The 18038-nt window shown below is 33.7% G+C and overlaps 1 protein-coding gene across 1 annotated transcript; it reads right to left on the minus strand.

Moving 5' to 3' along the window:
• Positions 1 to 781: 781 nt before the first annotated feature.
• LOC130641906 (actin-related protein 3) lies at positions 782 to 13444 on the minus strand. The gene is made up of 13 exons (XM_057448921.1): positions 13221 to 13444; positions 5435 to 5490; positions 5247 to 5315; positions 4819 to 4868; positions 4674 to 4715; positions 4311 to 4583; positions 4094 to 4237; positions 3741 to 3851; positions 3582 to 3644; positions 3401 to 3493; positions 2954 to 3079; positions 2423 to 2506; positions 782 to 1152 (listed from the first exon to the last, which is right to left on the minus strand). The coding sequence occupies exons 1-13, from the start codon at positions 13262 to 13264 to the stop codon at positions 1057 to 1059; spliced, it is 1251 nt and encodes a 416-aa protein (XP_057304904.1). The 5' UTR covers positions 13265 to 13444; the 3' UTR covers positions 782 to 1056.
• Positions 13445 to 18038: the final 4594 nt, after the last annotated feature.

Here is an 18038-nt window from a genome sequence, read left to right on the forward strand (position 1 = left end):
TTTAATTTCTTTATTTTGTTCGAAGTTATCTTCTTCACGGTCTTCATAATCATCATCATCTCCTCAATCATCATCATCATTATCTCATCATCACTAAAGTACAACTGAAAATTATCCGCCAATCGAGATTATTGCTTTCAATCAATTTCTTCCATTCTCTTGGAGATACACTGGACTGTTAAAATGTGAAAACAGCTTGATTTCTAACCCGTCTTTATGTGAAGTGAATTCTTCCTCCTACTTTTATATTTTGCCCACTTTTTTACCGACAATGTACGTTTTATGTTGAAGGATGATGTAACCGGGTAATAGTCAAATCAAGGTCTAGGTTCTGTTGCGGCACCAAACTTTAATAATGACGAAACAACATTTTCCCAATATTTTATCCGTTTTCTGACTTTTACCAAATTTGTGCATTAAAAACTAAGTAAAAGAAACTCGGATTGGCAAAAACATAGGAAAAAACTTTGGCTTTTTAGAATAATTTACTGTGATATAATAACTGTGAAATAATAAGCTGTGAAACGTCAAATTTGTTTCGCTTGTAAAGCGTGTTTCATTACATGTAAGGTGATTGTAGAATACACAAGACACAAGAAGATAAAGACGTAGCATTTTCTTACAGATATACGGTGAATCACAACTTCCTATCGTTAATCATATTTTACAGAACACTTCCGTCCAATTGAGACTAATGAATCGTAACACTGTGTGTAGCGCCAGATGGCATTTGCGACTTCGTTAATGCATTGTCACTAGTAACGACAAATGGCTGAACAAATAAAGTCCTATATAAAATATTCTATCAAAAAATTTAACAAAACGCGAATAAGTTACAAAATTTTAGAGAGAACAATAAATGAAACAACATTGAGAAAAACCCTCTTTCCTTCAAATAAAAAAAATAATTTTCCTATTAGTGTGCATTAAATCAGAAAAAATCCATTTTCCATAAAAATTAGCTGGTTCTTCTTTTTTCAGTTTCGTATTCCAAGTTTTCTTCTCTCCTTTTATTATTATGAATTATTTATATGTTCTTTTTAATATTCACCTCCACTAAGACATTGTACCGAAAACAGGATTATGGCGTGCGATACTTGGACCATATTCATCATACTGTGCTTTCGTGTGGCATACTTGGTAAAATTCAGGCTGAAATGCAAAGAAATAGACATTGAACATAACAGGGTATATGTTTTTTGCTAAACTAGTACTTCAGTCAAAAAAATATTTCAAATTAAGTACCGCAAAAATATAATGCCGAAACGAAACTCTGTGCCTTAAAGAAAAGGTTCTCCCATGTTTTATTACCTGACTGCACCCCATCCGAAAAATAAAATTTCTTAAACAAATAAAACAAATTTAAAGTCATATAAAGCCAGCCCTAAACAGTGCCAAATTGTTTACCGAACATGTTGGCGCAGTTTGCGACCCCTTTTCCATCCCATTTGTATTTCTTTAATTCCGCTATTTTATTTTATTTGTTAAACAGTCACCAAGACAGAAAAAAAAGAATTCAAGATGGTTTGGTTTTAAACTTTAGTTCATAAAACAAACTTGTCGAGTTTGATAAACAAAATCGAATATTGACTGGTGATACAGGAAAACAGATTTTTGCTATTTTTCTTTCAACAAAAGGACATCAGAGGATGAAGACGGTTGCGAATCCATTGTTGTTGCAGTTATTAACTACAGCTACAAAACGGAAGAAACGTCATAGTTATGTGGACAAAAAATGGTTTTAAAAGAGGAGTACATTAGAAGTATACAATTGCTAATTAATTGAGATTAAAGCGTCTTTTGGTATCTTGGATTACATACTTTGGCTTATAGAAGAAGTTATTTCGAATTTATTGCCTTCTTACATAAATTTGGCTCCTATTTTGTTGCTTTAACGTTTCAAAAAGCACATCCCTGTATCCATTCGCGTTTAAAAGACCCGTTGAATTCTGCTTTTTTAACGTTTTAAAATGTCCTACATTGAAAAAATTGAACCGGGTCCCCCTTTCTAAAAATCCATCCTGAGCATGCTAAGATTCGATTCTACCTTTAATTTTCGCAAATTTTGCCAATTTCTCTAAAATTATTTCTCGCGAAAATTATTGGATAACTTCCTAATCGCTTTTATTTACAAAATATCTCCCGCAAGAATTAATCCCCTGAAGGTACGACCGAATTTTTTGAATTTGATTAATCCTTTAGGTGATCGACTTACAATAATCTTTAGAGCTCTGTTATTTAATTTGTTTGCATTTTTATGGTGCCATTATAAGAATAGCTTTCTAAATGCCGTGTTACAATAAGGCGTACACCAATTTTTTCACATTAATTAATATTTCATACTTTTTACCAATCAGGTAAAACACTGTTAGTATATAAAGACAGTTCAAAACCTTCGCAAATGTAGTCTCAGTATACTTACTGTAGAGGCCAACATACTACCACCAAACCAGACTGCGTAACGCTGCATTGAGTGAGTAATAACTTGGCATTCAATTGGTTTTGGCTAGAGGTAAACGGAAATATATTAAACATCAGGAACTCGTTAACCAAATTCCCGATTATCTGGTAGTTCGAATGTTGTCAGGTAACTTGAAATATATTAAAAACAGTAACCATGAGGTAATAGCTTAGTACATTTTTTCCATAACCAATAAAAAGTCAGAGCATGCCATGTTTAATGTACAGAAGATTGAGAATATTAAGCGCCCACACTCAAACGCTACCAGTTGCGTTCATTACGACATTCATGGAAAACTTAAAGTTTTCTTTTTAGACATAGATCAGGTTGTTATGTTCTCAATGACAATAAAAATGTGCCTTTCATATTGATCTCACCTTTCCCACTTTTTTTAAATACACAAATTCACAAGAGGTGAGAAACTTTTATAACATAATATCGAAACGAACAACGAAACTTTTTTTACTAGACACCATCAACTGATTATCTCACCTTAATTCTTCCTCCACTAAGCTCTTCGCTCAATTTTAATCTTGAATCTACAACACGTTTTAGATCTCGTTGCAGCCGACGACCGAAATCACGGAACATAGTGGATCCTCCAGATAGTACTACATTCTGAATGAAAATAATTTTGTACAAAAAATCAGAGTAACTAGTTGTTGACTGGTAGTAAAATCAATGGGAATTCAGCCTTGTACTCACAGTACCCATTTGACTTAGACAGGCAAAAACAAACACCCTATTAAAAACCTAATTGGTTTAAAAACGCCCTGAAAAAAATTTCTTTAACTTAAACAACGCATGAAGAAAAATGCATTTTCTTTTTAAAAGTTCTTATTAAAATTAAATCCTGCAAAAATTTATTATTAATTAACTGTCAATATTGCGAATAAACAGAATAATAAGTGGCAAGTGCTACACTAAAGAAAACTTTACCTTATATAGACCTCTACGGACGTCAATTGGACAATGTTGAATAGCACTGTCTACTGTCTCTGATATGGAGGTGGAAAAGTCAGGGTTGGAAAACTGAAAAAAGTATATATACACATCAAATTGAAGAAGATACAAACAACACTGAACGACAGCCGATATCAGAAGTTAAAACTGCAAGTACCTCGGGATGAAAAAAGATTTCTGGACCTAAAAATCTTTCATATCCAACGTCAACGGAGAATTTCTAGAAGAAAAAAAAAACAGGACATAAAACTACCATTGTAATATTCATTGCAAATCATAAGTTAAAGGATTTGTTTAAAAACTTTCATATACACACCTTTTTGTTGATGCTATGTTCTCCTTCGTACTGTTTGATCCATTTGCCAGGATCTGCATCATACTTGGTGAATTCTTTGACAATGTCGGGACAAGTATAACAAAAACGCTCCTATGAAATCAAAACATATAACGTAACACCGTGCTACAACAGTGGTGTCTGCATTAGACCACGTTTTTACACTTCTAAAAACAAGTTCGTTTGGATGATTAAATTTATTTTTTATTGTGTTGCCTAAACGCTTTAAAAATACGCATCACACTGATGCACCTGAGAGAAATGCTTATTCTCTCCCTTCTACAATGCCTTGAAGAACAAAATAAACAATATTTTTTTGAAATATTTCTTGGCACCTTGATCGCTTTGGCAGTTTCCATGGACTGCTCAGGTGGAATTCCAACTTCACGTTCCTTTAATAATTGTTGAATGAAGAAAGTAATGTCTCTGCCAGCAATTGGTATATGTTTGATGCAACTTCCAATAACATAACCTTCCGCCTAAAAAAAAAAATAAGTCATTGTAAATTGGCTCGAATATGATGAGCAAAAAGAGATAAAAAGTGACACTTACAACTGGGATAACATGAGTAACACCATCACCCGAGTCAATAACAGTACCCGTTAGAGTTCGTTCACCAACTTGTCTTGAAGTCCAAGAAGCAGCTAATGCCAGGACAGCCTGCACAGCAATGTATAACCCAGGAACATTGAATGATTCAAACATAATTTCAGCAGTATATTCCCGATTCTCAGGTGTGTTTAGTGGAGGTTCAGTGAGAAGAAAGTAGTGGTCTTCAGGTTCAGCTCGTAAGTATTTGAATATACATTGTTCCCAAAAACGTTCCTGAAATTAAAATTATGTGCATATAAATCGACAACCACAACAGAAGGAAAGAAATTAAATACATGAATAAAATAAAAGAGTTAGGAATACCATTAAATCCCAATCCTCAACAATTCCATGTCTAATGGGCCACTAAAAGGAAAAAATTTGGCAATTATTATTAATGTAGCACAAAACCCTTTATAAGGGCAACAGGAGTCATCATTTAGAAAGCAAACTGTTACTGGAGTTTTACCTTGGTGGCATAATTTGGTTTATCAACAGCTTCGTCACCAATAAAAAAATCTAAATAAAAAATAGAAGACTATGCAGAATAACTAAACTGCACGTCATTACTAATCTTAAAAGTATTGACCAGTATATTTTTTAAAATTTGTATATTTTCATGTAAAAAGAACTGTTCAAAATGAGAAACCTGGTCCTACAACACGCATAGATCATAAAAACAAAGTAGATGATAAAAGCTACTGAATTTGTTATCAATTAGGTCACTAAAGAAATTTGGAAGTTGAGTTGCCTTCGACTAATCGAGCTTGTGGGCTAACCCTTTTATAGGAAGGCGTTTTATGTCAAATTGAAGCAGAAAACTGACACTTTCTAAATAGCATATAAAACATTTTTATATAAATACAACAGCAACAGTTCAAAAGAATATAGACTGACCTAAATCTTCTACACCTTTGAATGAAGTTGATTTTCCTCCAACTTTTGCACTTTGTTTGACAGCGATGGCTAAAACAAGCAAGTTTGTCAGTGTTTTATCATAATATTTACTCAAAAAGGAATTACTACAACAAAATTGAATAGCCAATGGTAGTAACAATTGTAAAAATTAACATTCCTACTAATACCTGATGGCATAATGAACTGAGGCTCAGTGTTTCCAGCAAAACCCATTTTAGTATACCTGAAAAAACAACAACATCAAAGATTAATTTGGAAGATCTATATTAGTTAAAATTTATTTTAAGGCATAAAATGATATTGGACTTTTTTATAAAACTTCTTTTCATTCTCAAGAAATATTGGCATTTAAAGATTTGTCAGCCATTTCATGTTGGAAAAAATTGTCAACAGGCCTGGCCATGAGTCGCGAGCAATTGCTCCGCGTAGTGCTCGCGTAAATGCTCATTACCCGAGCATTCTATTGCTCGCGTAAATATTAACATTTTGAGATAAGTGTAAGCGTTTTTCTCAAGAATTGATTGGTCTTTTGAGTGAAACTGAAAAGATATTTGGTGTGATTATTTTTCACCCATCGTGCAAAACAGTTCATTCGCCATTTTATAAAACGCATGTAATATGGGCATTAAGGTAATCTTTGTTGAGCATTCATTTTGCAGTAGAAAAGTGGGGGACATTTTTAATCGTGAACCCCAAACACGATGATCGAGCGTCTACTGGTATAGCGACTCTCTCAATCTTAACTTCCTTTTCTACATGTCCAAAATAGTACTTTAATTGGAGAAACTTTCGCAAGAGAAACTTTCGCGAATTCGCGATTTTTTGCCAATTTCGCGAAAGTTTATCTCGCGAAAATGTGCAAGTTTGTTCATTCGCGAAAGTTTATCTCGCGAAAGTTTCCGAATTTCTTCATTCGCGAAAGTTAATCCAGTAAGCTATTTTATCATTTTTCACCAAAAACGCACAAAATACTTAGAAATCTTATCTCAAGAAAGAAAATTTATAACATTTTCAATTATGCTAAGAGTGTTGAAGTTTTTTTTAACTGAAAAATTCTTGTTTGCAAAAGTTTAACTCGCAAAAATTTGCAACTTTCTTCATTCGCGAATATTAATCTCGCAAAATTTTCCGAATTTCTTCATTCGCGAAAGTTTATCCAAAAAATTTCGCGAATTTTTTTTCTCACGAAAGTTTCTCTCGCGAAAGTTTCTCCAATTAAAGTATGCATGACTATACTGTCGTTTTCATAAATTTAATGTTTATTTTTCAGGTCATCACAAGCAAATAGGAAAAAATATGCTTCGTTTTCAAATTAAAAAAAAATTTATCCACCTGGTTTAAATAAAACTAATAAATAAAATGTCTTTTTAATAGGTACACGTCAGGTACATAAAATTTATACAGAAAAAAAATTATACCGCACGTGGGTTTCATTTTTAAAATTGTTTGAATAACAGTTGCGGCATAAAGAAAATAATCCATTAAATTTGGGCCTGCTATTGGTTTCAATTATTTTGTCAAATGAAGGAATTATCTACAATTAAATCCATGATAAATTGTCTTTTCTGCCTGCAAGTGCAGTTTTGCAGACTTGCTCGACGAAGGGGACAGGCAAAAGAGATTTATGTCTGCGTAGTTTTTAACCCTTCTCGTCCCAGGCATTTTTTAACACATTATATCCCAGATCCCAGGCGTTTTTAGCACATTTTTCGTAAATTTGATAATATTAAAATAAATCTTAACAACTAATTTAAAGCATATACTATGTTTAAAATGCATGTAAGGTATTTCTCTTTTTTTAAGAATGGTCATAAAGCATTATCTAAGTCCCGGTTCGACTCCGGTAATAGACAATTTCGTATAAATTGTAAGTATATAAAAGGAAAGTTGGCAATCTGTCTATTAGCCATGCTTAGATTGTTCTTATTGGACCCCAACCTATGCTTAGTTAGTGCTTTAGGCCAGCAAATAAAAGGAATGTAAGAGTAACTTCTTATCAAATATATAAAACATAATTTTGAGATATATAAAACATAATGTATATACTTAAACGTTATCGGTTTCTCAGTTCTCTATTCAGACATCATTTGAATATATTCACTAATGAAATCTTTATAATTATGATAAAGCATAAAACAAGGTTCCACACAGAGTGGAGTAAAGCATTTGTCACACGCATAAGATGATTCTCTTCCCGGTCGTTTTCTCTTAGGAGTATTATTTCGCTGATCCATTTCCCTTCTGGCGGAAACACATACACGACATGATCCACTAACTCTGGTTTTCTTTCCTTCTTGAGATATTTTTTTTGGGAAATGTGTACCAGAAAGTCTGTGTATTTCTAAAGAATTAGAATTAAAATTGACAGGAGCACATGGTGGAGCAAGAGCATTAGTAGATTCTTCCACTAATTTATGAAGCACAATTACTCGAAAGTCTGTTTGGGAAATTCGTTTTCTGATTACATTATCATTACTTGCCATTTTCCATTCACGGTATAGGATGAATGTATTCACCATTGCTAAATTAATTAGGTGAAAAAAGACTTTCTTCCACCATTTGAGGCTTTGACGTGAAAATGCAGAACACTGTAGCAGTTGATCGTATATATATTTTCATATATTTATTGTACATACGTATGATATCAGGACGCTCGATTTTCTCCTTGGTTTGCCAATGCTTTTTCCCAGTATAACTAAGTTGGCAGTTGTAAGCAGTGGATAGTAATGTCACATGCTTACGGTCTAGGATACGAAACGCAACAAGCTTGTTATCGTATGTCATTGCAATTGACTCACCTTTCTTTTTAAATTTTGCTGTTTTTATTTGAACAGGCAAGCCTTTACAAGGTCGACTGGTAACACATGCTGCTGTTTAGTGTTGCATACAAAGGTTATAAAATAAGTATGGAAATGTATAAAAATTATCCATATACAGAATATAACCTTTACCAAGATGATTGAGCAAAAGATGCATGACTAAGTCATAGGTTTTACCATATTGAGAAATGGACGGAGCATCGTCAACTTGGCCAACATAAATATCAAAGTTGATACAATATCCATTATTTGAATTACACAATTTGTATGTTTTAATACCATATTTATCTGGTTTGTTAGGGTTGTAAACCTTGAATGAAATAAAGAAGTGTGGACACCAAACCTTGAAAGGTTTGGTGTCCACACTTCTGCAAATGTTTGTTGCAACATTGGCACTAAAATTCCAAGTTTTTTCTTTGGATTGTTCACCTTTTGCTGGATAATCATCATTGTTACAGCAATGAAGGAAAGACATGTTATAAAAATCCATTCTTGACATGACAGTTCTTGGAAATGGAGTAGAAATAGTAGTGTTGACCAATAAGACTTTAGTAAATCTTTTTTTACTATGCCAAAATAAAAAGTCAAAGCCAAGAAGCTTGACATTTTTCAGTAGAAATTCCATTTACAGGCCATCTAGCCAGGTCTGGAGAGGGAGGAAGACCATCACCAGCTTTTTTAAGAAATTCATAAGCATAGCGATTAGTTTCAGTAGTTATATCATAAATAATTTCATTAGTGATAAACAGTTTGAAAAAATAAAGTTTGTCGGCATCCTCAGGAATATCGACATTTATTCCAGGATTTGCAGCAAAATGGGGCAACTCTTGTAACTTCTTGTCACCAGATTTCCATTGCCCCATGTTCCAACCAGGAGGGCTTGGTTCCTTTCTAGCTTTCTTCCAACTAGGTTCTGCCAATTCATCATTATCAGTTGAACTTTCATCAACACATTCTTCCCCACCATCAGAAAATCCCAAAAAATCTTCGTCTTCACTATCACTCTGGCCAAATAATCTGTTAATTGGATCATCACTTGCTACTACATCCTCATCGCTATCCTCTTCAAGGTTTAGTTCATTAATAGAGAGGTCAAATGATGCATTACTGCTGCTAAAAGGCAAAGATCCAGAGTCACAGCATGCGCTGAATCCAGTCGGCATCTTTGTTTTAATCTTGAAAAGCAAATCTGCATAACTTATGGTAGCCGAATTTAAAAATCGTCAGATTGGGCGCAAATGAGAGATAAATTATTCTACTGTTAAAAAAAAATCGATCTTGTTAGTTTTAAAGATACAGGACGACCCTGAGGGCCGTTCAAAGTGTTCCTAGTGAAATCCCGGACCTGTCCGTGATCGGGATTATTTTAGCGTAGCAATATCCCAGACTAGACCAGGAACGGACAGAAGGGTTACCTAAGTCAGGAGTCGGTGAATTAGCTAGGATGGTCAGGTTGGCTATGAATAGGCCTGTGTCAACATGAATTTTTAATTTTATGATTCACCTGGGCAATCCACAATTTTATGTCAGCAAAAAACGGTGACATGAACTTCTATTTCGGTGTCTGACGGCAAACTGCCTTTTAAATTCAAGCTTTTTCCCTCTAAGCCAGCTTGTTTACATTTAAACTGCTTTAATTATATTTAGGGTAAATAAGCAAAATACTCAGCAACCACTTTTATAACATGCGAAGAAAGAATTCAGCAAAATTTTGCCAACATGAACTTAGTTTTTTTTAAATCACTTTGGCATTCACGTCAGCATTTTCCGTATGCCAACGTGAATTAGAAAGGCTGTATATAAACATCATCATAATATGCGTTCAAGCTGTGTTTAAAATCGGGTGACTGAAGCTATTTTTTCGCAATAATCTTGATTTTTTTTGACCAATTTTTAAAAAATTTTGGCAACACTCGGACCACCAGGGATAAAACATTTGTTTTAAGTGCTACAAACCTATACAAGAAGACAGTATTTTTAGGCATGCGATTAATTACACATACAGATCACTGTTTTCTATGTCTGCAAAAGCTATCCCAAATTATTAAACTTATGAAAAGGCGAAATGAAAATAGAACTATTTATTATAAATATCGTAAAAGAATATGGCCATATTTGTTACATCCAGTAGCGTTTTTGTGATTTTTTTAAATATCGTTAATAACCACTATTAACTTTTCGTAATTTAATTTACATCAAATATTGTTTGTTCCTCAAGTAGTTATACACAAAGTTTAATTTATGACTTCAGTTACAATTTTCTGCACACTGGTTTAAATACGAGGGTCTTGACTCGCCGGAAACGCCGCAAAAACCATGGGCTGTCGTACGACTTCCGGCGTTTTAAAAAAACTTAAAATTCCGACCGAAGAAACCCGAAACAACATTTTTTTGAACATTTATTTCCATGTATAACTGGAAGTGGAATTTCGGACGCTTTCGGACGGGTCCAGGCTTTTCCAGGTGGTTACAGACACGGTCCACGGTCATCCTCACATATACGTTTTTGGCGAGTCGGCACCCTTGTGTTTAAATTCCTGGCTGTGAACTCTGGTGCAACTTGCATTATGTTTGTTTCCCACACCAAAACAATAACCCGTGTGGTATACAGGTTAAAGAAATTTCGTTCTTACTTTACACCTCTGCAAAAAATTTCCAAAATCACACACGCAATGCACATGAGGCGTGTAATTTATGGCATGCCCATCGAAAATCTTATGAAATGGCCTGTTTTTTATTTATTTATGGAAAACCTGTCGGGATTACTTCACAAATTACTTCATGTGTGTGACTTCATTAACTTATTTATTAAGCATATTTTATGAAATATAAAAAATTTCAACAAAAGTTTGTGAAATTCATGAAAATTAATTCCTGCAAAAAATTATTTCTCTTAATAAGGTACTTTTAAGTCAATTACAGATCCATATTTTTTAGGGTAGTCTTTATGATTTAAGGGAAAACGCATTGTTTACATGGCCGCCTCACGGCTGTTTCGCTACGGTCAAACCGCGGACAAAATTAAAATGGCTTCCACAATTTTTTTTGAAATTTTGTATTTTTATCATTTTTTAAGTTTTTGAAACTTTTTTTGTATTGTTTTAATTTTACTGAAATAAAAAGTATTAAAACGACCTACTTTTCTTCTTTTTTAATATATAAATATGTTATACATGTGTGTTATGGATTTCGAGTTATTTCGTCGAATAAAACACACAAAATTAAAATAAACATTATTTTTGGCGAAAGTATACCATCTTTCCAACCTCGTGGCAACGCCGCGCTACTAGCTACGGACTTGAAAATTGGTATGGGGGGCCTGGAAACATGGTTCTATTGGCCGGTACCGTGCACCGTTCGTCTCGCAAACTATAAACTACTTAAATTTTAAGTTAAAGTCTTCTTTAGGCGCTAAAAAAGAGGAGAAAAAGTTGCCAAAGTGGTGCACGGCGATTTGATGTAGTGTGATCCCTTTTCTGTCTAATTAAATAAGTATCTAAACTTCTAAGCAAGTCATAGCGATGCCATTTAATGTTTTGTTAGGTATGGTTTTTCTCAAAAAAATTACGGCGGCGTGGTGTTTACCTTGGACTTGATTGCTCGACCCGGGAATCCTGGTTCGAAACCGGAATTTTACGAAAATGTTGGAATAAGCGAGACAACGGTGTCTTTGCAATTTTTTAGCTAGCTAAAGTTTGGCAGAGCACGAGGTAAGGGACAAAACAGGAAACTACTTTATTTTGCAGGGATTTTATTATTATTTTTATGCTATTAGAGCACCCTTAAGTTTAAGAAATTGTTTTACAGCTTGTAAAACTTTAAGCGTGGATAATTGTTATCTTTTTTAATCTTGCTTCTCCTGTTTTATATTTTTCTGTAAAGAGTAGCTATTTTTTGGTCCTACAGTTTTGCATTTTGTAGCTAAGTAACTTAATACTTCTTTTTTTTATTTAGTTAAGACTTTGGTGGGCTTTCTCAAGATGAAATTGTTAAAATCAAAGATGTTTTTAGCTACCTAGCTAGCTAATCTTGGCTTTAACACAAGATTGGGTGCTATTTTATACAGTTTATAAAGAAACACAAAATGATTGCTTTGTATATATATAATAAATAAAATATTTATGCACAACTTGAGGTATTTTCTTCTAGCATGATAAACTAAAATGTTGAAACCGTCGACTCTGAATGATGTTTTATTTAATATATAGATGTCACATATTTGGCCCGAAAAACCTTAGGACCAAAAGTGACCCTTTGGACAATTTCGGACAGTTTAATATTTCATCTACATCATCTTTAATGGCCTCAGAATCCAAAGTAATGTTTTTTATTTAGTTAATAAACAAACTTTAAGCATACATTAAGGCTCCATAGGCTGTTTTTCACATATTTCACACATTTGGCCCAAAAATAACCCTTTGGACAATTTCGGACAGACTAATATTTCATCTACATCATCCTTAATGGTCTTAGAATCCAAAGCAATGTTTTTTATTCAGTTAATAAATAAACTTTAAGCATATATTAAGGCTCTTAAGGCCGTTTTTCACATAGTTCTCACATTTGGCCCAAATATAACCCTTTGGACAATTTTGGACAGTAATAAAATTAAGTAATTTTCATTCCAGATATTTAACCTAACCTGTGGACCATAAAAAACATGTTTTTTTAACTTTATTCCAGAAATTTTGTGGAAGACATTTATCTAAATGATAATTTTTAAGTCATTTTTAGAAATTTTGGCCTAAATTTACCAATTTCGGACAGGTGTCCAAAAAAAAATTTCTTTTAATAATATGGACAATTTATCTAAGATTATTATTCTTTTTACAGAATATAAAAATCTTATTTTGTTCTTGAGATATCCTATTTTAACTGAGAGGGTAAATCGAATTATTTTTTCGTAGCATTTTTGTCCGCTCCGAAACAGCTGTGGCCTCTTCATAAATAGCTAGAAGGTGAATTTATTATTTTCTAACTTCTAGCCTGACGTGGGTTTTGCTTAACTAAGAACAAATTGATGTTCTTTTACCTATGTTTCTGAAAAATAGGGTATAGCTATCTATTGACATATATCTATAACTAGAAGGGACTGGGAGCACATTGAAAAATTTAGACACAAAAAATACATTACCCTGTGCCATTGTCAATGACACACGCCGGTTGACGCATCGCCATTTTGAATTAAAATTTATGGAAGAGAAGGTTGTGTGATGGTTTTGTAGACACCTCTTGAATAGGCCAGAAAATGGGTGTATGTAGTCGTCTTTCTTTTCCTAATTCGTTGATCACTTTCCTTCTCTTCTCCGAACCGAAAGCAGCCGATCAAAATGGCTGACGATGGGCGAAAACAATAACACTCTAAAAGGTCATTGGCTAATGATGGCCAACCACAATAAGTAAATTCAGTAAAAAACGCACTATGGCCGTTATTAACTATTTTCCATAACATAAGATACATTCTCGACCCCAGAGCTCTTTGAGATAAACTACTTTCGAGGTTTTATCTCAAAGAGCTCTGGGGATGAGAATGTATAAGATATGCACGCAACCTCTATTCCATATCCTCCAAGTTGGATTGATTTTCACGTGGGACAAAAAACATGTGGCGAATTTAAAATACTGAATGTCTGTCCTTTGGGTATTAAGAACCAGACAGCTATTTTAAATTCTTTCCAGTAATGAGTTTTCCTGATTGCGTTCTGATTTGTTAAAAGTTTACAGCGAAATATTTCGCCGTTCAAAAGTAGGAACTGTTTCTACTTTTCGGCGAAGCGAATTTTTCGTAGCAAAATATAAACAAATAAAAATGCGCATGCTCAAATACATTTCGCTAGCGAATTCGCCGTCCAGTTTGCTTCGTGAAAATCCCCTTTAAGGCAGAAGATCTTGGAACTAAACACTATACTGACTTGCGAAAACCGTGATAAGTCAAACTCCAACCTCGCCTCCTGGTTATTCTACGCCTATAGTTTTCTGACAGGATGGTTCCGTGTAATAGCCCTGGTCTAGGTTGATTAAAATGACCCTTACCTTGGATGATTTTCAAACGTAAAGTTGCGAGCGGAAAGTAAATATGGATGTTTTTTGACAAGGTAGTTGAAGAGCTGAGCAAAGGGTGTTTGGAGAAGTTTTACACCCATTGCCCTGAAAATGAAGCATTATAAAAATAATATAAAATGTTAAGCCATAAGAAGTTTGTAAAGTTTTTATGCTTAACAGCAACAGCTAATCAACTAGCTTGAATTTCTCTTGCTGGCTAAGTACCAGTTGTATGTAGTAGCTAAAGTGCTATTTTGATTATTTAACGTAGTTAGCCACAAAATCTAAAGCGTATACAAAAGTTCTATGGACAAGTAATGCCGGATAAAGATATATTTTGGAAAATTTATGTAAACTTGTGAGTAATTTATATTTATGTGATCAGCCTAACTAATTTCGAGGGATATACGTTGTCAGTTGTTTCAAAGACATTTGGCAAGATGGCAGCAAGAGCAGACGTGTTTCGTGTTGCTCGTATACTGTTAGCTATATTTAGTTGTTTTAAAAGATAAAAATACAGATATTGTTTATATTGTGGAGAAAAACACCTGATGCCAGGTGCAGAAACATATATTTCAGCAAGTTTATGGAATAATAAAGTTATTAATAAAGGTAAAATATCAATGCTGGGATCAAGACGTTAACATTCGTATCTTACTTTACTACTCGCTGGTAACATTGAGACTCAGCATATTATCATATTATCTTTATCCGAGACCCACATAAACACGAAAGCGGATACAGAGAATCCTGACCTTTATCATATTCGGGGGTATACTTTTATCTCCCGGAACAGGAAAATGGACTTTGCGGAGAAGTAGGAATGTATATTTCCAACCGAATCAAATGGAAACGTAGATCTGACTCAAAACATCGTGACTTGGGATTGAAATCTTTCAAAAAAACTCTAAATCATTTCTTGTTGGATCATTGTACCGACCCCCAGCTGGTTTGAAATACCTGCCATGTAATTTTGGAACATTCCTTAATGATATGTTATCTATTGTTATGCTGAATCAAAAGAAGTAACCGAAACATCAAAAACTTTAGTTGACTGTATTTTAACGTCTCGCCCGGATAGTACTTATGTCAATGACGTAATACCAACTTCTATTAGTGACCACGACATATTTGGCTTTGTGCATAAAATCAAGAGAGATAAGTTACCGCCGAAAAATGTAAAAAGTAGAAACTACGCAAAGTACAACAGCGACAACATGAACGAGGAGCTTAGACATCATGACTGGAGTCCAATGTACGAAATAAAAAAGGTTAACGAAGCATGGCTTTATCTGAAGAATACACCTCTTAATGTATTTGATCTATAATCTAAAGTCCTGTTTTCCCTAATTTACGTGTTTTCAAAGACGCTGATTCTCCATTTTTGACCCCATGTCAATTTTGACAAATTAACATGTGCTGAAAGTATTAAATGCAATTCTTATGCTTAAAACAAGTCAGATATTATAAACAAACACTCACGGGAAACCGTTGAAACAAAAACAACAATCTATTTAAGACTGTGCGCAATTAATTTTTTGGTATGAACTTGGTATAAAGACACAAGAATCTACTCCTCGATATTAATTAAGCAGTTGGTTAAGTTTAGTGGTTAGTTAGTTAAATTAATTAAATAGTTTTTGCTTATGTTTTTCTTTCTTTTATATATTTTTACTGACAGGACACACGATGATAGCAGTAGTTCAAAATCCTGTATAAATATTGTTTATTATAATAATAATAATAATAATAACAACAATAACAACAATAATACAACAACAACAACAACAACAACAACAACAACAACAACAACAACAACAACAACAGCAACAGCAACAGCAACAACAACAGCAACAGCAACAGCAACAGCAACAGCAACAGCAACAGCAACAGCAACAGCAACAACAACAACAACAACAACAACAACAACAACAACAACAATAACAACAACAATAATAATAATAATAATAATAAATAAATTCTTTAGTCAATGCATAAAAAATCGTGAATGGGCACTTGTTTTGTCGGTTCTTTTTCGACCAACCTAGACACATTTTTTATTTTTTTTATTTACTATTTATTTTTAGTTGGTTTTACATAGTTCATAAACTAATTTACACCAACTGATATAACTAATATAACAAAAGAACAAAAACTAAAAAATGAGACTACGAACTGTCACTACTCAATTGCATAACTTGCATGAACACAAATTTGAAATCTTTATGGAGCTTAAAGCTGCTTTAAAAGCGATCGATAAAGGCATTCCTCGATTGCGTTTCATACGTCACTGTAATTATACCTTTTCAAGCATTCATTGTCTTTTTTTTTCGTATTCCTTCTCATCATCATCAACCACAATGCTGCAAGAATATCGATTATTTTATCTCCAGATAGAACCGACTCAGTGGCAGCTATAAAATCATCTAAACATACACAATCTTCAGAAGTCGAATCGCTAGGGGTTACATACTCTTTCTAAGTCTTCAATTGTTTAAAGTTGCCCCTAGCTCACTAACTGGATCATTCAAATCATTTTGCTTTTAAACTCGAGTGAGAGTTTAAGTAACGAGGATGAAGAATGGCTGAGGGCACCAAAAAAATGGTTTCAATTAGTGAAAGTTCCACTTCTACAGGCTTCCACATATCGAGCGGCAACTGTGTTTCTTTCTATGAAAAAGAGATCTAATCTTTCCTCATATAAGAGTTACTAACTGAAAATTGTTACTTTGTCCAGGAGATTTTCTGTGAGCATCTTATTCCACGTAAAACCTTAGGAAAAACTTTCATATTTTTGAATACAATTCGTGGAGCATCGTTTTCTACAACACGTAACGTAATCAGAATTTTCAAACTCTTCCGTGGAAAAGGAGCTCTCTTTTACCGTGTGCCTGGTGTTAAATACTTAGATTATCGCCAAACTTTCGCAATCAGCATGTGGGGCAGATTTCTTCCGGTGCAACTTGTGTATTAAGCGAAGACAGCAGCTGCCATTTAAAGCATACATTTTCTAAAGGGTTTTAAGTTACGGAGATACCTTACTATTGGTCGAATGAAGTAAAAACAAAAAAGGAGCTTGATTTACAAAAGAATCAAGAGTAGCTGCTTGTCGCATATGTATTTAAAGGTAAGCAGACGGACGCAGTAAAAAAGAAAAGGGGAAGCAAAAAGAAGTAAAAAATGGTTCCAATACCAAAAAAGGTTATTATAAGAAACAGATTCAAAACGGCATCAAGTCAGAAGAAGTAAAAATAGATTCAATATTAGACATTTTAAAGTCACTTTTTGCCAAATTGGTTACTTCATTCTATTACTGGCGCAATAGTAGAAGTCTATTAACACAAAAGATTGGGATCGAGCAGTGACAACTATGTTTTTAAAGAATGACGCAGCACTGCAGTTCTCTTTTGGGAATTGGAAAGCGTTGTTAAGTAATGTAAATCGATTAGAGGTTATTATGTTCGAATCGTCAAGTTTATACATGACACGATTTGTATCCTGAAATTTACAGAATTTTCCACATCAGTTTTGAAAATAAAGTTTTTTAAAATTTTTTTTTTAATTTGCTTAGTTGTATTATAACAATGCAGGTTAGCTAAATTAACAATTGAGATTTAGGTTACTCAATAATTTGTTTACGCTGAATTTCTCGGTTTTCAAGGTCTACTTGAATTTTCAGAATTTTAAAAACCCTTTTCTTGCCCAACCCACTGCGTTTTAGTTCTCATGGGGTGCACGAATTTTAGTCCGCGCGAATATATTTCTTTTAGGTGCGCAACTTTAAAATGCACGAATTTAAGCCGGCGGATAATTAAGTAGCGCTTCAATGTAAACTTAAAGTAATTGGGGTACTCGTTAACTAGCTAACTGAACTTGGACATAATAATGTTTGTTTAAATTGCCGTTTTTT

The sequence above is a fragment of the Hydractinia symbiolongicarpus genome, chromosome 4, assembly GCF_029227915.1.
Source record: "Hydractinia symbiolongicarpus strain clone_291-10 chromosome 4, HSymV2.1, whole genome shotgun sequence".
NCBI classification, from domain to species: domain Eukaryota; kingdom Metazoa; phylum Cnidaria; class Hydrozoa; order Anthoathecata; family Hydractiniidae; genus Hydractinia; species Hydractinia symbiolongicarpus.

Excerpts from the sequence above, each read along its gene's own strand:
- LOC130641906 (XM_057448921.1), bottom strand. The coding sequence starts at position 13,264 with ATGGCGATGCGTCAACCGGCGTGTGTCATTGACAATGGCACAGG. Across the intron at positions 3,494-3,581 it reads AAATCTTTTTTCATCCCGAG|TTTTCCAACCCTGACTTTTC; the intron begins GTACTTGCAGTT and ends TACTTTTTTCAG. Across the intron at positions 1,153-2,422 it reads GTAGTATGTTGGCCTCTACA|CCTGAATTTTACCAAGTATG; the intron begins GTAAGTATACTG and ends TTTGCATTTCAG.